This window comes from Biomphalaria glabrata, chromosome 15, assembly GCF_947242115.1.
Source record: "Biomphalaria glabrata chromosome 15, xgBioGlab47.1, whole genome shotgun sequence".
Lineage (NCBI taxonomy): Eukaryota > Metazoa > Mollusca > Gastropoda > Planorbidae > Biomphalaria > Biomphalaria glabrata.
Genome location: NC_074725.1, coordinates 19,124,178 through 19,147,694, shown reverse-complemented (window position 1 = coordinate 19,147,694; position 23,517 = coordinate 19,124,178). Strand labels below are relative to the sequence as shown.

General features: G+C 33.3%; 3 protein-coding genes across 14 annotated transcripts in view; 1 reads left to right on the top strand and 2 right to left on the bottom strand.

Annotated features, from left to right (window-relative positions):
- Nucleotides 1-3,450, bottom strand: part of LOC106056413 (leucine-rich repeat and calponin homology domain-containing protein 2-like) — a 31,559-nt gene extending 28,109 nt beyond the window's left edge. For all 12 annotated transcript variants that reach the window (XM_056012172.1, XM_056012171.1, XM_056012176.1 and 9 more), the window contains exons 1-3: nt 3,247-3,450; nt 1,153-1,297; nt 203-332 (exon numbers count right to left, since the gene is read on the bottom strand). In XM_056012172.1, coding sequence (XP_055868147.1) covers nt 203-332; nt 1,153-1,297; nt 3,247-3,430 — 459 coding nt within the window. In that variant the 5' untranslated portion in view covers nt 3,431-3,450. The remainder of the gene's footprint in view (nt 1-202; nt 333-1,152; nt 1,298-3,246) is intronic.
- A 5,566-nt stretch (nt 3,451-9,016) lies between these two features.
- Nucleotides 9,017-18,077, bottom strand: LOC106056414 (DCN1-like protein 1). Its single transcript, XM_013213152.2, has 7 exons — nt 17,989-18,077; nt 17,641-17,857; nt 15,390-15,558; nt 14,393-14,523; nt 13,939-14,021; nt 12,788-12,884; nt 9,017-10,379 (listed from the first exon to the last, which is right to left on the bottom strand). The coding sequence occupies exons 1-7, from the start codon at nt 18,031-18,033 to the stop codon at nt 10,300-10,302; spliced, it is 822 nt and encodes a 273-aa protein (XP_013068606.2). The 5' UTR covers nt 18,034-18,077; the 3' UTR covers nt 9,017-10,299.
- A 19-nt stretch (nt 18,078-18,096) lies between these two features.
- Nucleotides 18,097-23,517, top strand: part of LOC106056415 (glypican-5-like) — an 89,287-nt gene continuing 83,866 nt past the window's right edge. The window contains exons 1-2 of the mRNA XM_056011992.1: nt 18,097-18,233; nt 18,756-18,859. The gene's annotated coding sequence lies outside the window, so the exon portion shown is untranslated. The remainder of the gene's footprint in view (nt 18,234-18,755; nt 18,860-23,517) is intronic.

Sequence of the window (23,517 nt, the reverse complement as noted above, 5' to 3'; positions counted from 1 at the left end):
AATTTTAAAAAGGTTACTTAATCATATTTGAAACGTACTAGGGCAAAGTGCCTCTTTGAAATTATTTTATGGAATTTATCTAATGAAACACCACACTGATTCTGTATAAAATAACTGACTTCTGCCTCCCAGGCACCACATAGTCTGAAAAATACTTGTAGAAATTGTAAAATGCATATCAGTTAAAAAAAAAACAACTAACCAGGTCCATGAGGTTTTCCAACTTTCCAATTTCCTCAGGTAGTGAAACAAGCTTATTGTTGCTGACGGATAATATTTCTAGGGCATTGAGTAGACACAGAGCAGTAGGTAACACTGTTAACTGATTACGACTGAAGAGAGAAAAAACAACTATTATTGCTTTCTGGACATTGAATTTGAAAACCGCCAAATTTTTATTTTGGTTTAACATGTACCAAGAGCTTTAACTTTCAAGCAAACTTTGAAAAATTTGTTATTGACTTTCAAACTATTAACTTACACAAAATAATAATAATTTAAAAAATTGTATGAACAAAGCATTTAGCACTGAATTATAAAAAAAAACAAACTTGAAAATGTGTCAGGTTATAGTTGCTTTTACAAATGCCTATTTTCGTTAATATATCTAACAGACCAACAATAGCAAATTAACTCATGAGAAAGTGAAGTAAAAGTAAACTATCCCTTCAAACAGTGTGATTTATAGGGCAGATGATGTAAAGGTGTTATGTGGCCAGAACAATGACCGACCACCTTTACTTCCCCAACTAATATCAGGTACACATTGGAGTTAGGGTGAAATCAGTGGCATGGCGTCCTGAAATTCAAACCCCAGGCTCAACTAAGATTCGAACCTGAAACCCTTCAATTCAAAAGCTTAATTCTTTACCACTCAGCTACCACAACGTTAAAGAAGGAGTAGAATAAATTTAGTCCATTCCAGTACACTACAATGCTTAGATGAAAATGAGTAGGAAAGGAAATTCAACATTTACAGGTTAGTAAAATCTTAGCAACATTTAAGTTTGAGAAAAAAAAATCCTGACAAATTATTAACATCTCTTTTTAAGTTTAAACTGATTATATTATATTTTCTTATATACTTATTATTAGCCTTACACTGTAAATGTGTTTATTAAATAGTAACTCCATTGAATATATTCCTTATACCTTAAATTGAGATGTGTTAGTGTCTGTAATTGAGATATGGCATCAGGAATGGAGCGAATGACATTATGGTAGCAGTTGACCCTCTCTACATGGATGTAATCACATACTTCATGTGGCAATTCTGTTAATCGGTTTCTTGAAATATCTACACAATAGAATAGAAAGAGAAAATATTTAAATATTTAAAGGTCAGATAAGTTATACAAATAAACCATGGATTTTGTTTAGGTATATTCAGAGGTATCCTAAAAATCCATAAGTTCAAAATCACAGACTTTACCAGGATTTGAACACAAGACCCTTCGGTTCAGAAGTCAAGTGCTTTACCCTTCATCCACCATGCCCCGATCGATATGGTTGTTTTACGCTATATATATATTAACATTACTGAACTCTAGCGGATTTTCTTTTCATTTTTGAATTTCAAAGTTCTGCAGCAGTAAGAGCCAGGTTGTAAAAAACTGAAAACATCTTAACCTCCTCAACCACTAGGCAATAAAATTAGTAGCATTGTAATGTATCCCTACACATAGTTACAAGCAAATCTGAAATCAAAGAAAGGTATGGTCAGTAAGGTCAAATGTAGGGCTGCACCAGATAATAGCTCAGACTCTGGCCATTTTCCACTATGCAGCCATGGTCAGATAACACTGCAGGATAGTAGGCCGGATAGGAAAAAGTAGACAAAAATGTTGCTACTTCTAGCAGTGTGGGTCTCACCACCTTATTTGTTTAGTCCATCAAATTGAGTTTATAGACAGGTGACCACATTAAGACAACATCTTGACACTGTGTAGAGATCATATCATATGAGGGAACTGAGTGTGCTTAATTAGAGATAAAGCACAAATTAGGGTGCGAGGTAAAAAAAAACAAAAAAAAACTATAAACGGTGACTTTTATTTTACTCAATCTACGAATATACAATACTAAATCTTAAAAGTGTTTTATGTATTATAGTTATAACTACTTTTATTCTGTCCTTGAAATGTCTCTTTTAAGTTTAGTGATTTTACTAATGTAGATCTTATCATCTATATTATTTCTAGATCTATTTTAGATCTAGATTATTCTAGATCTAGATTCTAATATAAAATAATATAATCTTATAAATCTAGATCTTATCTAGATTTTTTGTCTAAAATCTAACATTCTAACTATTTTAAGATAGTTTCAAGACAATATAAAAAATAATCAACCAATTTATCATAGTCTAACTATTTTATAAACATTTCAAATTCATGATGATTGTCAACCATGATCAATGATGATTTTAACATTAATGTCATAATGATCTGTCTCTGACTCCCTAGCCCTAATAACTGATGATTAACAATCAATAACATCTTCAAATGATCTTAAAATCATTTTATCTTGTATACACTATACACACTGGATCTCAATCTAGAATCTATATAAAATATAAATATAAATTATTATTATAATTAATATAATAATTAATATAGATTCTAAATATCTAGAATCTAGATTCTAGATCTAGACTGTACAATAATCTGACAATATCATTCATTACAAGTAACATGATCATTCATTAAATTCATTTCATTCAAAAAAAAAAAAAAAAAAAAAAAAAAAAAAAGTTGAAAACTTGTCAAGTGTTACAAAGCAAAATAAAAAAGTGTTACAAAGTTGAAAGTAAGCTCTCTAGACTCTAGAGTAGTCTAGAGTAGAGATACTCAGATGGTAGAGTAGTCTAGAGTCAAGAGTGTAGATTCTAGTCGTCTAGGACTAGACTTGACTAGACACATCATAAGACAGTTAACGTAATGAGTGGGTAATGAGTTATAACTTATGTCATGACAGTATGAGTATTCAGACAATTCAGTAACTAAGTCTGAGTGTAAGTAAGACAGTAATCATAATGATAATCATACTAGAGTCTAAATCAATCATACTAAAAATAGTAAAGTAAATGTATCATTGTTACGATTGTATGTAGGTCTATTATAATAATAATGTATGTATAACATTCACATTGAATTGTAACATTACATTGTAAATGATTGTATTGTAAGTTCAAGTTGAGTAAGTCACAGTTACAGTAATGAGTAATCAGTAACATTTTTATCTTACCAACGTGAGTAGTATCACTTAAGTCATATTTAGTACACAGTTTGGGATAATCTCGTAACTTTCTTCCATTCAAATATATTTCGCCGGTGTACTGTGCATCTTCAAATACTCGATCTACTGGCCTTCCTATTGGAGGTGGGCTTTGCAAGCCCGACCCATAAGAGGCCGCCATCTTATTTTTCATCTTCCTAATCGGAAGTTTTGTTTTCCTGGATGCGCAACACAGCTTGCGCATAGATAGATAAAGACCTGCAGTTATGCCATTTACATGTTTTTTCCCCACAAATCTGTGTTGCTATGTAAAATGATGACGTCATACACAGAATTTTCAAGTAATAAAAAAAAAAGATAAAAGGAGTTTAGCTTGTAGGTGTAGGCTAACAGTAGGTCTGTTATTTTGGGTAAGCAATACATGCAGATTTTGTAATTTATTTTTTTTAAACAAGGCCGACAATGGTTGTGGAACATGAAGATGAAGTTAATTTAAATTAAATAAATCTAGTAGGTAGGCTACTTCTAGTTTTTTGACGGATGAATATTTTAATTTATTATTTATAATAAGCGAACCTTTTGGGTTATCAATAAGTCATAGGTAAACTTCATTTCGTTTTGTTTGAGTTACAGTAACTAATAATTACAAATTATCACAATACTTCTATACAAATATTACACTGAAATCCAATGCAAGAGGTCCAACTTCCCACCTATTTGAATGCGGCGAGCTAGGATTTTTTTTATATGCATTTAAAGAGATTGAGAAATTGATAGCAATATAAGCAGCTATTAGATATGGAACCAGTTGAACTATAAATAACTCGAAATGCATGTGGCATTTTACGTCTCGAGAGACAATCTTTTCCCTTTGCAACTTCGTGTGTGACTAAAGAGGCCAATCCTTGATACACAGCTGCGATCGCAGGATGGGCATATATAATCACCAGGCGCGTTGCATTTTCACCCTTCTTTCTGCTTCTGTTGTGTATGACATCTGCAATCCGTGACCCTTCCTTTATGCTCTCTCTCCATGTGGATCTATCCAGTGCCACCTCTTCCCAGTTGCCAGTGTCGATTTTGAAGAGCTTCATGTCGCGTTTGCATACATCCGTATAACGTAAAAGTGGGCGACCAGCGGCTCTCCTGCCTTCTATTAGATCGCCATACAGGATGTCCTGTGGAAGTCGACCTACTGGCATTCTACGAACGTGGCCAAGCCAGACAATGCGTCTGCTGCTGACAACAGAGCGGATGTCCTGGCACCCTGCTCTTTGTAGCACTTCCTCATTGGTTATCTTATCTTGCCATCTTATTTTAAAGATCCGCCTTAGGCATCGGAGGTGGAAGACATTCAGCTTTTTTTCCTGCCATGAGTAGATTGACCATGTTTCACTTCCATACAGCAAGGTGCTCAACACACATGTACTAAAGCCCTAGTCTACCGGACTCGAAATGCCTATTGCATGTATATATGATGTGATTATTTTCTAAACTATATTAAATTGTTTTAGGAAATCCATAAGTAGCTTAATATACCCAAGAAATCTTATTTTTTTTCTAATTGACCCCTCTGCTGTAAACAAGTTCTAGACAAATCGATATAAAAGTTTGTAATTGGCGTTAAGTTCTAACTACAAAAACTGTTGACGCCCTTTTCAACCATATATAAATCACTTTGAATTAAATTTTTAAAACAATTTAAAGTTGACTCATTTAAGCTAATTAAACTGATACAATCTTAGCTTAATATTATCAAATAAGCTTTGAACACAACATCTTTTTTTGTTTTCGTAAAAGAATTTTTTTTTTTTTTTTTCAAAGTTCAATTAGAAGAAAAGATGTTCTCTTTCTATGCCACTAATCACAACTAAGCATGCACAGTATGGACAGCATATTTTGACAAGGCAATACGGTCATGAAGAAAGTCTTGTCGTGCATGGAAGGGAACGAGAAATTATGTATTATTTTATCTTATATAATACAGACGTTACTTCAAAAAAGAAGATGATTACGTCCTGCATGTTAACCAATGACTTAAATTATGTCAAAGTCATTAGTTTTCTGGCTGACTCAGGCAACCCATTCCATGCTCTAATAGCACTATGGAAGGAGCTTTTGTACAAATCTGTCAGTGTTTTGTATCGTAAGGACACCATATTGTCGATAAGATTTTTTTTTTATTTCAGCCAAGATCCAGTCAATGAAATATTTTTATTTTAAAGATTCAAACCTGATATTGTGTGTGCCTACCCCCCCCCCCCCCCATCAACTTAGATTTGATTTCTTTTCCTAATTAATATGAAGGTTGTTGATCTTATGACTCAACCGGACACCTGAAGATTTTTCTAATTATTTTCATAACGAGCAATAGCGATCTAGAGCATTTTGAAAGAGTTGTATAAAACAAAACGTCTAAAACCACAATATGCTACGATGTGCATTTTGTACTTTTATTATAACTACACGTCTTAGCTGTGAATATACCAGAACATGTAATTCAATCATCGACAACACACAAAACAAAACTAAAAACACAGAAAAACATAACAAGCTGTTTATTTGAATGTAATGACTTGTTTATAGTTAAAAAAAAAAACAGTTACAAAACAGGTAGGGCTTCAAATAAAACAATGCATGATCTATTTGTAGTAATAATAATATAAGTACAGAAACATCACGAGATATTTTGACTGAACGTCACAGGTCTTCTACTGTATCACGCGAGTGCACTCTCATTTCTGAAGACTACAGCGGCACGCACACAGATGCACACACACAACTACCAAAGCAGCTCGGGATACATCTCTAGGTAGAGTGAGCGCCTAGTTATCTGTCAGGCGCTCCCGTCAATCCAGGGGCAGGAAACTTTAGTTGACCAAATGTTCACCAGGGTCAATGAAAACGGGACAACGTTTATTAATGAGAAGAGGGGAGACAACAAAAAAGCTTGGTGGAACTATTTACCGTTGAAGTGTCAAATGTATCTTTTTAAAAATAAATGCTTATTTTAGACTGTTTAACACTAATTTTCAAGATGTTAAAGTCATACAGGGTGCCAGCTACTCCACTGTTTTCAACATTCCTCCATAGCCGAGCTGGACAGGGGACTGGGTTTATGGCACATGGGCACTATATAATGCCGTATAGAACGCATCTGAGCTATTTTTTTCTACTCTATTCTATTTAAAATATTACATTTTGTATTCTATAAACTTAGTCAATGGAAGTATGAATACAATTGAAATCTAGAAGACTCTCCAATGACATTTTAGCTACTTGGTGTACAGTTACTTAAAAAAAAAAAAAAAAACTATTTTCGGGAACAATTACATGAAGTATATATACATTGCCTAAAGTTCAATCCAATACTAAAATAAAAAAAGGGGGGGGGGGGGGGAATGTTAATTTATGATTTCATTCCATTATTTATTTCTAATCCGCTGAGTTGAACAAAGTTAATCCTTTCTTAACACCTTGATGATATAATTACTGTCATAATTGTACAATTGGTTATAAGATATACGGGACATGAATAACTCTGTACATGTCTTGCAGGGAAATACTAAATATCTCACAGTGAAACAATAGCAACATTGTCTGGAAGACAAATTAACTGGTGCCAACACTTCCAATCAAAACTAGCATCATCCAACATTTTAATACATACCCAACCTAGATAAATACACTAATGGCATCCACAGACTTTTTCTTTTGTAAATTCGGACATATATAGGGTTAGTAGTTCTAATCTCCATTCATTTAGAAAAAGAAACACATTTGTATAAGAAGAGAACCAGATTTTTAAAAATGTTAACACACATTGTAACTTCACACATAGTATGAAAAGTGAATTATGAATAGACAGAGGAGATAAAAGTCACCAATAAAATGAAAAGTTGCTTAAAGTGTTAAGAACAAGTTTTGCTCAAAGTTCAGTGGTCAAAGTCAAAGACACAATTAATCAAGAGCTCAGTTAAGGAAGGAGAACATCAAACAGTTACTAGTATCACACCTGACAGGAGTTTCTTGCACTTGGACAAGTCAGAACACACATTATGAGGCTAAAGGCCAATAAAAACCCTCAATGAAAAAAAAAAAACATTTTGAAAAAGTGAATGGGTGGGGGTAGGGATTTGAAGATTTAGGTAGTTTTTTTTTTTTAACCATTTACCACCAGAGAACCTATAGAACTGAGCCAGAAATGTGCTAACTAAAACTACAACTCACATGCAGCTATATTCTGGTTGTCAGAAGAGCAAACAACTTTCAAACAAAGTCAACTCAATGCCTTACAAACATTTTTTTTTTCTTTGTGTTTGTGATTCTTGTGCCATTTCATTCAACACTCAATGTCTACATATGTAGGAAAAGAAATACTATTCATTTCTTAGGTTTGGATTTTAAAAAAAAAAATCTAGGCAATAAGCCTTACAAAACAATAGGTCATGATGACAGTCATACTTAATTCAATCACAGTAACATTTCTTTTCTTTTTTTTTTCAGTAAAATAATATCCAGTATATGAAGACCTTTTCTTTTATAGAAACAAGTGAAGTAAAGCTTCTGAATATATAAATATATTTCTTTAGAAGCCCACAATGTAAGTAAAAAAAAAAGTAAGGAAGCCCATTCTACTCAGAAATGGCCTTCAAACCTTTTCCTTCCCAATCCTGTGCCTATACATTTCACATTGACCACTCAAAAGTCTACTCTACTGTAACAGCATTTCATTCCGGTATCTCATCCAACACTCACACAATAAACCTAAACAAACTCCAAAGTACTGTCTACACAGAACATGATCATCTGTATCATAGGACATTACCAGATAAAAACTGATAGTTGATTTCAAGCAGTAAAAGTTCACCCAGACATAACCACAAGTATAAATACATTCAGACCCAAAATAAAAACAAAAAAAGACAATAATGGCTTCCATTTCACTTATTTACATACATCAAAAGAGTGAACAATGTTGTTTAAAAAAAAAAGTCATGAAATTATATCAATGCACACTTGAAATAAACAAAATAATAATAAATAAAAGAAATAGTTTCTTTGAATAAGTTCACTTCAATTCAATACCACTTTTTAAAATAGCCACATTATGCTAGATGGGTTAACACAACTAGTGAAGTATTTCTTATCAAACTAACAGATCCTCTCACTTTGTCAGATTTAATGAAAGTCCTTTCCATTCCACTAATGACAAATTAAACACAAATTTCCCAACATTTACAAGCATAGAAAAATATGTGGTTTGTGGACCTATTTACAAAGTCAAACTATGGATAAAACAAAGAAGACCTTAAGTTTAAACTGGTTTTGTAACATCAAAATACAAAATAAAAACCCATATTTCAAACTGAAAAACACTTTTTATCCCTCAATTCTTTTTTGTTGTTTTCTAATAGTACTAACAGTATGAATGAGATAAGAAAAGAAAGATACTACAAGTGAATAAGTTTAAGTCAATGCCTGACCTATAGTTCATCCCTTATTAGTCAGGGGTAATTTTCTTTTGAAAATATGCACACAAATACATCAGGCAGAAGCTGTAACTTTTACATACATCATAAATTTCAAAATATACTTTTGCAACTGTAACCTCATTTTTTTCTATTAGAAATGATGATCTACTTAAACCTAGACAATTTCTATATTTTTTAAAAACAGATTTTTTTTTCTTCAAATAAATACACTATTTTACAACCAAGAAAACATGGAAAACAAACCAAAATAAAATCTCTATTGATAGTAGATATCAAATATTAGCTTTTCAATCATGTAATAAGGGAAAAACAAATTTAATGAAAAAAAAAGCAAGTTTTGATTCTTGTTTTGTCAGATAACTAGACTAGTATGTTAGAATGTACACGTTTCAACTGTAAAGCTAAGACTCAAGATAGATGAAATATTGAAACAGTTTCTAATGGAAACTCCAGCACACAACAGATTTACTGAAGTAAATAGCTAGCCAACAGTATTTTTTACTATAGCTTATTGCTTTCAAAAGCAAAAGGTCTGAAAGGGGAACTTAAACTTTTTTTTTAACCATGCATTTAATAAACAAAGAATTTTGTGTCTTGAACAATATATAGAAAAGGTGATAGTTAATTAACTAATTATTTCGTGTAAATGTGTATAGGTTTTATGACTTGCCTTTAAAGAAAGTGAGATTTGTTTCCAGGATACTAGATCTGTAACTACACAGGATTAAAGAGACATAGCAGACACTAAAAACATTTACAGTGAAAAATGCTAGATTGGTTTTAGTGTAAGTGTATAGATGTTTTCATTAATAAAAGAAATATACTTGAGAAATTTAAAGTTAAAAAAAAAAAGAATCTTAACTTATTGGAAATAAAATTGGAACCAAATGCTCAGACTTTGCATTCAGCGCTGCCAAAGCCTAAAGACCACCATGTCAAGATACTTAGGATATTTTGCTTATTAGTTGGTGGCCGATGATGCACTTATGATTGTTGCTAAGTCTGAGCAATATCTAAAATTCTGCCATAGAGATAATATCATTTGCAAGTAAGGGTATAACTGATTCAAGTTGCCTGTGTGTTGAATGTAAACATGTGAACTAGGCATTAGCCAACACAAGAAAAATTAAATTACACCTCACAGTGATTTTCGGAAGAAAGTATTTTCATAAAAAAAAAATGTTTTAAAATATTTTTTATGGCAATTAAAACAAACAAACAAGCAAAAAAAATAATAATTTGGTATTTCATTTAACTTAATATTCCAATAATTGAATGATATAACCATAAACTAAAAGAGAGAAACTAATTGTAATCTATAAGATATATTATTTCTCATAAATTATTGGGAGATTCTATTTATCTAAACAGAGGAAATGTTTTCTAAGCAAAAGAACTATTAAAGAAAACAAAATTAAAAAATTACATTAAAGCTTCATCATTTGGAAAATACCTTTTTTTTTTCTTCAGTTAAAATAAAGTTACCCTCCTATTCTAGCAGATTCAAACTTGAAAGGCTAAACAAAGGTATAAAATCACAATTTTGTACAACAAACTGGGGTCTCAACTATACCACAGTGCTCCTACTGCTATTTATCACTGGTTTTGCATATTCTACAAAGTCATCAATTAAAACTGGCCAGGCTCCTGTGAACAGAAAGAGCATGTTGGTCATTGGCAAAGAAACAAAAAAAAAGTTTCAAGAAATAATCATCAGAAGAAGGAAAGGCATTTAAATCAAAGTTTGCTGATGAAAAGATCATGGATTAAGGTCTAGTAAAAATGTAAACTTATACTGTTGGGTACTAGACGAGGTGGTGTCCTCCTTCGACAGACAATGATCTACAGTGTGAAAATGTTCTACTTTCAATCGTTTTTTATTGCAACAGTATATTATCAATCCACAGAATTCAATCTTTATATTTTGTTTGTATATATATATACATACAACACGCAGCAACAGTTTTCATGCATTTCCTAGCACGCTGCATTGTCACTTGCACAAACTCATTAGAGGACTTCAAATGCTGTCATTTGTTTCTCTACTATTCGAGCAACTATTGCATTATCAAAGCACCGAAGGTCAATGATGATATATATATATATATATACATTCTTCATAATTTTCAACCTATTGAAGTTCCATAATACTGTTGTCATTTTCACTTTCAATCAGCATGTCAACATTCACCTCCAAGATTAAATGCTTAAATTCACAGGGAGAACAACAGTTCTCAATTGTCTCGCTGCTTATTTTTCCTTAACTGTCAACCATGTACGTAACTTGAAAGATGCTGACTTTTGTCCTGCCTTTTCTCACTGGTAACAATGAGGTCAGCAAACTTCAAGAACATATTTACCAACCTTGCACAATAGAAGGTCTTTTTATTTTGCCCATGTTCATTAGTTGCTCCAAAGCTGGGGATCCCAGAAATCCTCTCATATTTGTTGACCTAACTTGCTCTAAGTGGCGACTTGTGGATTCTTTTTTGCTCGCATGTTCTTTGGTCTGATTAAATGGAATTTTGGTCCAAATAAGCAAATAATCATCGGGTTTCTTTTGGTACTTTAGAATTCCGTCCGAATTAGTGGCTGCTTAAATTGTGGTCCGAATAACCGGATATGACTGTATTTTATGGATTAAGAACACTATCTCACCCATGACTCTGGAAGGAGTACAACCACTATACAAAAAGTTGCAAGAAGATCTCCATACATTCTACTCATGCACTGAAAAATCGATGGCTAGAAATAAATACCTCCAAGATGGTCTATTATCTGTTCAGGCTAAGAACTGGCATCCTCAAGCAGCCTTTCTCTTTCTTTCAGCCACTCTCAACAGAGTGGTTCTCAGGATGGAGAAGCTACCCACTAGACTAGCTGATAAATTTAGCCTCTCCACCAACAAAAAAACAAACATTCAACACTTTCACTGCCTTCCCCCATGGTGTCACCCAACAACCCCAGACATTTGCTTGAAACTAGTGGACCCTAACGACCTTCAAATACTAGCATTGGAGACCATCATGCCTTCAAGCCCAATGCCATTTTTGCATATACTGATTGGTCGGCATCAATAGACTCTGAAAGAGCAGGCATTGAGTTTCTGTGCTCTGAGTAAGCTAAAATCTTTGGACCATGTGGTAGTTTATGCAGTTTTGATGCAGAAGCCATGGTAATCTGTGAAGCTTTAAAAGTCACTGACTCTCAATTCGGCAAGGGACATGTGAGGGCAACACAGATTGTTGTGGTCATTGACTCAAAAACCTGTACTACATGATTTGCAAAACCCTGGACCACGGCCTTCCAATATCAAAACAGTCATCATGGCTTCACACAATATAAAGCAATGCTATGGCCCCAATAATAATTCAGTGGGTATCAAGTCACATAGGTGTGACTGGCAACACCATTGCTGATTCCTTGGCCCACCAGGGAGGGCTAACACCATTTACTTAGCAGACTGTGAGTTTCCATCATGCTAAAGCAACAATTAAAAAAAAAAAAGAAATGGAAAAGTGGTTTGAGTGCTGGGACAAGTCCCAAAAAGCCAGCAGAGTTTGTCCCCGTGGTGGAGGCTATCCAGGCCTAAGCACAGTGCAGGACAGGTCACATTAGTGTTCACATATGAATGTTCATATGAATCCTATTACTGAAAGCTCCTCAAGATTTGTGAATTTTCTCAAATGTGTCTTTACCAATCAACAGTCTCCACACAGTGCATTACAGACAAATAGTCAATTAATTCGGTAAATACATTTTTCTCACGATGTGTAATCCACTATTCTGTCCTTCTTTGGGTATGCAAATGTCTGATAACATTATACAGATATCAAAAGCCATCTGTATCATTCTTACGTGTTACTCAAGCAAGTGTATGTTACTGGTTTCGATAGCTTAGGTTTATAATACTTTTTCAGAACTACACTCCTTGTAGACTTACAATTCTGTAAAAAATGGAGGAGGCGTCTACTTTATTTTGCTATACCTCACAACGTGAGGCGGTAGTATAAAAAACAACAACAACAACAACAAAGTAGTCAATTATTTCTTACCTTCCTCATCATAATTACTCATATCATCATTTATCATGTTACAAAAATCTAAAAGCAAGTTCCATGTGTCCTTGGGAATAGACCTTTTGTGGTTCTCCTGAAAATAGTCAAGTTTTTGTTCTCTGGTAGTGTCATGAATATTTCACTTACTAAATGTGTGCAACTTAAAAAGGGATTGTTCATTATGGTTAGTTAGTTATTGTTTTTTTTAATTAATATTATTTTATTAATAAAAAAGGAAGTATAAAAATAATATTTTATAATTATACATAATTTGGGGAAAATGGACAGGAAAGACAGACACAAAATCTTATATTTCTCTTCCACATCTGATGCAGATAAAACAGTAGTAAGCTAAGAGAGAGAAAGAGAGAGAGAGAGTGAGAGAGAGTATCACTTTCAGATCTTGCCATTGATGAGGGCAGATGAAGTAAAGCTTATCTATTTCTATGGCTGACGGGTAACAAAGGTATCATGTGGCCAGCACAAAAACCAAATGCCTTTATTCTTCAAATGTATATCACATACCCATTAGAATTGAGTGGAACAGTTGGACTAGGGATGGTAAGGGCAGGAGGATCTAAAATCATAAAATTTGAAATCCCAGTCTTCACCAGGATTTAACCCCAAGACCACTGGGCTACCAACCCCTCTGACATAAACTAAGGGTGGATTTAACATTTTTTTTAAAAATTTATGCCCTTTCCTTTATGGTTTTGTGCTCCATTCACCAGCTGTTCTTTTCAGAAGCCTTTGCTGCTATAAATAAGAGTCCTCAACTTTAAATGCTGTTTAAACATAAATTTGTGACGTGACATGTGAATCTCTAAGTTTCACTGCTATATGTACATTCTCTGAAGTTAATCACAGCAGCACGTGGTTAATGCTTTCATTGATGTGATGATGAAACATAAGAGTAGCACCAAAGATTAATTCTTCAAGACAAAGGAATTTTAAAAGAAGAAGAAATTATCCAGTCATTAATGTGCAGAAACTGTTGGCAAACAGTTGAAATGATATTGTCCAATATTAAAACTTCTAAACATATCTACACCTATCAGGTTGAGACATTATACATGTTCAATAATTGGATTACAAATTTTAAGACTGATTAATGAATGCATTTATGCAACTGCAATTTTAATACTTACTTGTAAAAACTTGCACCACAAATCAAGAAATTTAAATCTTCCTGTAAGCACAATATTCCAATAAGCTATTGCCATATCTTGATCTGAAAAATAATGTATTAAGTTTATCTAATTATCATTTGATATACAAAGTATGAAAAAAACAACAACATTAATTATATATATATAGACTGTAAGTTTCAGATAGATAGAAGAGGAATAGAGAGGAGGAAAGAGAGTGAGAGAGGAGAGGGAGGGGAGTACAGTAGAGAGGAGGGAAGAGAGATATTACAATATTGTAGTCCAAACCAGAACCATCATTTTAACAGTCTGAAAAAACATTTTGTACAGTCAGGATGACATAATATATATATATATTGTACTGGTAACTAGTGGGTTAAATATTAAAATTAAAAAGAAATTTTTAGATGATTTTTACAAATTAACATTTGAAAAAAATTTTTTTACTAATTACCCAAGCCTTTCTGTTCTGGATTTTTGGCATAATTAAATGTAAACTGGTAAAAATCTTTGAAACTGTTAGAGTCTCGAATTTCTTGTTCTAAGGTATTACATTTTGAACGAAGTTTTTCTATAGCATCAACCCTGTTTTAAAAAGAAAGAGAGAAATGATAATATAATATCTGGGACAAAGAAATAACTATTCTACTAATAAGACTTTACAACATTTTAAATGATTTACCTTACATTACCTGTCTTAGTAATATACTAGTAACAAAACTTAGCCAATAATCATTTTGTGAGTTTAAATGAAAATTCTTTTACAAGCATTTAGAAAGCATTATGACAACAATTCAGCTCTGCAAGATGTTGAGGTGGAAGACAAAAGCTATGTACATTGTTTAATTAGAATTAAAATTAGAATAAACATTGATTTAATTTGTCTACATTTTGAAATTAAATATCACATTCTATGATATTCTAGAATCTGAGATATTTCCTTTTAATTCAACTCTTTCTCTCAGTAATTATTTTCCATGATCTGACGGAATTATTATTTTGTTCATTTATAGTTCACGTCCCTGTTATGATTAAATTTCTATGACTTTGTAATCAGAAAAATATTTTATTTGATATAGAATTGAAGGGGAATGCATGCTCTTTTTATATAACGAAAATTAATGTTTATAAAAAACACAAATTAATTTAATGGGGTCAAATCAACGAAGGTATCGTGAAATAGTAGAGAAAGAGTTAACATACAAGAAAGTTCTACTAAACATTTACAAGAAAGCCATACTATTGGTCCCTCCACTATTTATGAATAGTTCTTAGTATTAATTACAGAAAGCAGGAATCAGATTTACTGCTGAAAGCAAATTTTGAGTACAAGGGTGACAAAATAGGTTTTACTCTAAACCATTTTCACAATGAGTGCAGAGAACTCAAAGTGAGACTAGTTCTATAACCTTCAAGCAGTCCCATATATTCTTTGATCACTTATACTTTACCCCAGCTCAGCCATTCCTGTGAGAAATTCTTCTTTAGAAAATTCACATTGTGTTTTTGCTTTGAATTTCCAAGCAAGTATAAGCACTGTACGTGACTCTGGATTTAACTGCAGATCTTCTAAAAATCTCATCACACCATCAACTGTCATTTTCTCTTCATCAAGTGGATCTACACAAAAAAATATACTTTTTAAAATATTAATTTTTTTTTTAAAAATCTTATTTATTTATTAGAGTATTGGATTAAGGCTCTTAACATCAGATCAAATGTTTAATCTAAAAATATTGAGAGTTATAGGTACCCTCAGAGTAAGATTAACCAAAGGTGACACCATTTTACCAGTGACCTTGAATTAATTAATATGGGACCATTATATATTATACAGGACTTGTTTAGTTTCATGTATTTACAATTAAAACTATATTTATTTAAGCCAACCAAAATAAATACTATTAGAAAAGAGGAATATTACTTCTAGTTTATAACTAAATGCCTATTTAACTTTATAACTGCCTATTGTAATTTTATAACTACCTATAACTTTAAGGGATTAGCCAGCATAATTCATTAACATGTTTAATCTATAACAATTTTTAATCTATATCAATGCAAACTCAGTTCTAAATAATGTTTATAATAAACATCTAATATTCTGTCTCCTTCTGCCCCTAGGAAATGAACACTAGTTTTTATTTATTTTTGACTTTGTATTTATGAAACTAACATAATTATGAAGTTTCATTTTCTAAAGTGTTTTATGTTGTTATGTAAAATATATATTGAAATATATAATATTATTCAAATTGCAAACAATTTTTCTTGCATCTATTTTTATTCAGTAATATTAGAATAATAAAGTCTCCATTTAAAAAAAAAATGCTATTGTGACCTTCTATTAAAATCCATTCCAAATGCAAATGAAATGACTAGCAGTATTTGTTTATATAAATAATCTTACAGATTCTATTACAGACTTTACTTCAAAAGAGAAAGTAATTAAGTCCTATGCATTTCATGTGTCAATATGGACAATCTAGTTAGTGACTTCTAGTCATGCTTTTAAATTAGTGACTTAAACTCTGCTAAGTCGTTGGTTTTCCTGAATGATTCAGGCAACCCAATCCCAAGCGGAAGAATTGGTCTTTGCATATATGAAATTATAAGAAATGTGTTCACCTTTTAAAAAAGAGTCTAGATAATCTAAACTAGTTCTCAAATTATAGATTCTAGTACTAATAGTTCTATCAATTCTATGACTAGAGACTAGAGTCTAGATCTAGACTGTATTATACTAATTCTAGATAGTCAATAGATTTATTCTATAGACTCTATATAGTAAGTAATAGATATAGACTATAGTGTCACTATAGACATATCAGAGTACAGATAGATTATGATTAGATATAGACTTAGACGTTACACTATAGTCTATAGCCTTGAGCAGGGGTTCTCAACCTGTGGGTCTAAGACCATCGAAAATATGGATTGTTTTGTCTATTCTTCTGTTGCTGTATGTGTGTGTGTGTGTGTGGGGGGGGGGGGGGTCGCGACAGAGTGGGGGATTGTAAAAAGGGGTCGCCGAGCATAAAAGGTTGAGAACCGCTTGCCTAGAGTATAGATTATAGAATTAATGAATTTAATGAAAATTAATGATTAATTTAATCTTAGAACTAGATCTACTATCAAGACTTAGAATAGAGTTAGAATTTAGAATAGTTAGATCTAGATCTAGTGATATTCTAGATCTAGATCTAGTCAATCTAGTCACTACACTGTCTTATCTTATAATATATTATACAGAAATTACTTCAAAAAAGAAGATGATTACGTCTTACGTGTCATGCATTCAATCCTACTACCCTTAACTCTACTAGATCAAGTAAATGATACCTTGATAGATCTCAATTCTCATCTATATTATTCTAGAATTCTATATTCTATAGACTTAGAGTCTAGAGACAGAGAACTAGACTAGACTAGAGACTATAGAGTCTAGATAAAAACTAGATTCTAAAATTAGAGACATTATGATTCATTATCATATATGTGTTAGACATCATTAATAATTATTAGTAGTAGAAGTAGTAGAGTTAGAGTGTAGACCTAGGTCTAGATTCTAGATTGACTCTAGAATCTAGGGATCTACTAGAATTTACTAGATCTATCTACATCTACACCTAGGCCTAGACTCTACTCTAGACATTGTCACATTAGTCATGATTAGTCAGACTGTGTAAAAATTAGATCTACCTTTATATCGCTGCCAAAGAGCTTCGATTTTTCTTTTGTCTACGGAAGATTTTGATTCAGCAGTGCTATAACGGTCGGGCGCCATGAAATAGTTATCAACAGCAACATCTAGCTTCCAATCGTGAGCACACAAGCAGTTGATAGCAGTTTTTTCACCTGTTTGAGTAAAGGCGACAAACTGTCGCACTTTGTCTCTTTGTGAGCTTTTTAATCGTTGCTACAATTAATTACAATAAAAAGATGTTAAATGTTTGCATAAATTAGAAACAAATAATTATTGTTAAAATAATAAGAGAATAAAAATCAAAATTAAAATCAAATAAAAATATCAAAACATTGGTTTCTCACCATTTTCGATAAACTAAACTTCCGTTTGAAATGGAGCATGCGCATTGAACATAAACCCAGCGTCTATCGATAACGCCCAAGTAACACTAACAGTAATGAAACCAGATTGAGAAGTTATATTCTAGATCTAGATCTAGAGTCTATATAGACTAGAATTTGATCTCATATCTACGCAATTTCCATCCGAAAAAGAAAATTATAAAACCCGATGATTTGTATTGACGGACCGCATAGACCTTGAATAAGTAACGTTTATAAAACAAGTTGATCTACTTTTAAAGTATAGATCTAGAATCTAGACCTTTTAGGCTCACTGTGTCACTGTCTATGAGTCTCTATCTGTCTGTTTGGTAAAAAGTTTGTACAGGTTATTTGAATATTTCCCCCACACACATTCTCGGATCAAGTTGAAACTTTAATCTATACCTATTACAGTCTACTCATTGTCGTCACAAGAAAGAATAGAATATACTCAATAGATCTAGATATATAGTCTAGATCTACTATTCTATGAGTTATAGTTATATGTACGCTTCATGTAGATCTATCTAGATCTATATTATCTAGATGATGACTAGGTCTATAGATCTAATAATAATATTATATAGATGTCTTGCACAAATAACTTGTCTGAACACAGTACATACTCAGCGCTGTTGCATACTCGTTTAATTATAATTACCCCTAACGAAATGACTTATCTATATCTATAGTGAGCATGTCTATTCGTAACCCACTAGTCTAGATCTATAACTTTTCCTTCTTAGCCTATTCTTGAACAATGTTAACCGATGGCCATCCATAAGGCTCCAACTCAATCCGGAGGTAACCGTGCCCTATTTTGTTTCTGTTTCGACAATAACACGGAAAGGTAGGTAATTTAAATTGACTTAACACGCAATAAATATGATGAGTTATCTTCCCGTCTCAACATTTGCTAATTATTTAGATAAGCATTGCTCATACTTTGGGGATGCATCGATCAATTAAATTTACAAAAGGACAAAAAAAAAAAAAAAAAGTATTACATTGATGCAATTTTTCCTGAATTTACTGGTATCAGGAAATTAAATTGGATCTTTTTTTTTTCAGGCAAAAAATCAGCAATTTCTTTTCCAATAGGCCAATTTTTCCGACCCACCCCCTCCCCCACCCAAAAAAAAAATAATCAAAGTTGCTTTATAGTTGTTTGAGAGAGATGTTGGTCACAAATCATTTAAAGCATTAGTGTACAATTAAATGTTCAGACTGTCAGGCCCAATTATAAAGTTAGATGCCAAGTGCAAAAAGAAGGAACGCTGTCAAAGTTCCCCCATCTAAATCTACAAAACAATGGTACCTTGCACTCATTTTGTGTAGGCAGTAAAGCAATCAATATAATTAACACCAAATATAATTATTTAAAAAAAACAACGAATCCAGCAACTCCTTATTTGGGTTGTCACGACACACTGGTTCACAAACATACGCGGGTTTAGAAAATGACATTTTTGCTAAGTCTGTTCCCATTGCGGTAGTCATTAAATATTAAACATGTAAAATTACATTATTTCCAAGATTTCTGAATATATATATATATAGCCTCTTCAATATAAAACAAAAAACAAATTACACACACACACATACATATGTTCAGAACTGTCAAATTTCTCCTGGCTGTGGTACATTTTTAAGTCGAAGATTTTTGTGTAACAGCTTTTATAAAAGAAAAAAGCTCGCGACAAAACGCCTTATTGAAGATGATTTTAGGGTGATCACGTCCATTAAAGACTTACGAGAGCTATATGCGCAGAGTAGTATTGGTCAATGCTGCTTCCTTCTTTAGGAGACTTAATTTGACTTGATTACTGACCTGCCCTACCCCTTTCATTTACTTGCCACCTTCTTACTGAGATAAATGTGTTTTAAACGCCAGGAGGATGAATTCTTGAAGCCGAGCCATCAGATCCCTTACTGAAGAGGGATATACAACGGAATTAGTGTCACAATACGATATCTGTAACTTTCATTGTTGTTTTCATTACATTTGTAAACCCTTCACAGGACCGGGCTTAGGCATAGGCAAACTAGGCAGCCGCCTAGAGCCTCCAATTGACGGGGGGCCTTGAACAGGACATAAAGAATTTTTTTTAGAGAAACAAATTGTAAAACATGGATCAAATATCAAACAAATCAGAACACTATGGCACTATGTATACTAGCATAGCTCTAAGTATCTACCATGAGCGTAGGTTCAACCCCCCCCCCCCCGCAGGCGGGGGATTGGAATTTAGTGACTGATTTTTTGCTTTGATTCTATTATTTTAGGTGAGATTTTAATACTAAACCATCTCTTCCATATCTTATATAAAACAAAACAAAAAAAAAATGCAAACGAAAATTCCCAAATTCCAAGAGCATAGCTAAGAGAGATTTTGATTTTAAACCCCCCTCCGAAATTTACGATAAAACCCCCTCTTCAATATAAGACTATCCATACTGAAGTCACCAGATTCTATGAGCGTAGCCAAAAAGGGTTTTGTGTTTAAAACTCCCCTCCAACGGGGTTTAGAGCTAAAAACCACCTCTTCAATATAAAAAAGCAAATTACACACTCAAAATTCTATGAGTGTAGCCAAAGGGATTTTGAGTTTAAACCCCTCTTCACTGGGATTTGAAACTAAAAAATACCTCTTCAATATAAAAAAAAAGCAATTTACACACTCAAAATTCTATGAGCGTAGCCAAGCCAAAGGGGGGTTTGAATTTAAACCCCCTCCTCCAGAGGGCTTTTTTTTTTTTAAAGTTTAAAACCCCTCCTGATGGATTTGAGTTTAAATACCCCCATACAGAGAGTTTTAAGGTTGAAAACCTCTCTCTTCAATTTTACTCTAAAGCAAACTGCAGTCACCAAATTCTATGATCGTATCTAATGGGGTTTTGAATTTTAAAAGAAACAAAAAAACTCCTCAGATTTTTTTTATTTGAAAACCCACCAAAAAATAAATTTGACGATAAAAATTCTCTTTTTGATATAGAATCTAAAGCAAACTAGTCGCCTAATTCCAAGAGCGTAGCCATAGAGGTTACCAATTTCTGCTAGTGGCTGGGCTACATTAATAAAGTGCAGTGAATAGTCATCTGCCGAAATTGAAAAAGACTAAATGTGGCTCAACAAAGATGGCTAAGAGGGATTTTAGGAGTCAGTTTTAGAGATCGGGTCTCAATCAAGGAAATCCTATGTCGAACTGCGAGTCGACCCCTTAGTAAGGTTGTGACAGAGCGTCGCAAGAGGTTTGCGGGATATGTTCTCCGACAAAATGAATTACGCATAATAAGAGTTGCGATGATATGGAGGCCATTACGAGAAAAACGCAAACAGGGACATCCTAGTACACTTTCATTGCCAGTGACAGATTTTTGTGGAAGCAGCTTGCAGGAAAACTCACAGCGCTCCCCCAGAGCCCCTTGTCGGTAAAAAATCCTGGCTACGCCCATGGTATCTACTATCAGCTTATTCGTGTATGTTTAGATCTAATTGTTACACTACATTTATATATTTGAAGACCACTGTTTCTTCCTTTCGGTGAAATGTCGAAACGTCTTTTCTGGCCTGGTGATCATGAATCGTCCATGAAGCAGATTAGTGCTATCGGCGCTATCTGGATTTAACTTATTTGTTGATTTAGATAGAGATATTAGGGCGTTTATAATTCATTGCGTTTTTTTTTTTGTTTTTTTTTTTCATTTGGGGCTACTCTATTCGCTTCACATAGAGCCTCCAATTACCTCAGGCTGGCCCTGCCCTCCCGGACATCACAGTGAGAACTTACAGCGTTGTCCCTGATCCAGACTGGCCAAGAAGGGCGCGAACGAATGGGGGAGGAGCGCCACTGTTAAAAGGTTGAGAAACACTGATTTAGATTAAAAAGGCACACATACACACACAATAAATATTTTACATCACTATTACCATCAGAGCGTTCAATTTTTACTTTTCATAAACGTATTTTTTCACAATAATTATTTTGCTTTATGAAAAAAAAAAAGGACAAACTGTGGAAACCGTTACCAACGCTTACATTGTGCTATTAGGCGAAATCGATTCTGTCTCTTTCTCTCTCTCTTTCTCCCCCTCTCTCTCTCTTTCTCCTCCTCCCCTCTTTCTCTATTCTCCCTCTCTCTCCTCCTCCCTCTTTCTCTCTCTTTCGTCCTCCCTCTCTCCCTATCTCTCTCTTTCGCTCTCCTTCACTCTCTCTTCCTATCTCTCTCCCTTTCCTTCTCTCTCCCTCCTTTGCTACTCAGCCACGCACGGAATGTCGGCTCCAAATATTTCTAAAACTGCCTCTCTGAAGAGCTTTTTGATGGGCTCCAGAACCTCCGGTGGCGAGTTTGAATGCTGTTGACGTATGCTTTTTTTTTTTTTTGTTCATCGGATTATGTCCACGTGTAACCTACGATTCTAGTAAACCAGAGCATTCTGACAACAATATTGGAGATTTTCATCTTTGTCGGAAAAGCTATAAATATCTTGATTTTATGTTCGATGTATCCGGTGTGCAGAATAAAAGAGGTGTTGATAGTTTATTTTTATTTGATAGTGGATAATCCTTTTTGTGCATGTTTAGCACAGCAGAATTCAATGACTAAACTTGTTCGTTTGTACTTTTGTCTTATAGTTGGCAACATTTTAACGTTCCTGTCCTAGTTTGGCTTGTTTTGAAAATCGACCAATGTTCCCAGTCTTCAGAATGAAAAGATCGAATTTCCTCTCTAAACAGAAACTCGGAAAATCTCAACACTTATTTATCCACTAATGCGCACTTAAATCTACGTGTGTATTATTTTAATACGAATTTCATTAAATACATATCAATGTATTCAATTGTAAACACAATGATACAATATTTTAAAAATCTATCTGCCTGGTCGGGTGGTGTGTACTCTGGACTGTCTTCTTCGTCTCGGTGATCCAGGGTTCGAACCCTGCTCGTTGCAATCCCCCGTCGTCCTGTTGGAGGTTTGGGCTAGGATGTAGGCTCTAATCTTATTCAATTCTGAAGAAACATTTGAAAAAAAAACACTGTATATAGGACCTATATTTATGATCTCAGATTTCTTACTTTCCCCATGGAAATAATTTTATTAAATGTTTCCTCTGTTTTTTAAAGTCTTTGAGAACTCTTCCCGCCTTTTTTCCCCTCTCAATTTTTTAAAAATATTTTCTCATACTATATATATAAGTTATATATGCCAATTAGCTACTAATAGACTAATAGAACATATATTATACCATGGTTTGAATGATGATATCTAGTATTAACAAAGACGCAGATTTTAGTTCTTTTGAAATAATTTTGTATACATTTTTAAAAGTCCTTTTAGCAAACAAATACACATTCTTCTTAAAGTTGCAGGTGCGCTCTAATAAATGTAGCCAATCAAACACGTTCCTCAATCTTTACTTACCGCCCCCTTTATTTTTTTTTTTTAACCCTAAGCTACAATTTGTCCCATTCCACTCCATTGATGCACACGTCCTTATGTATA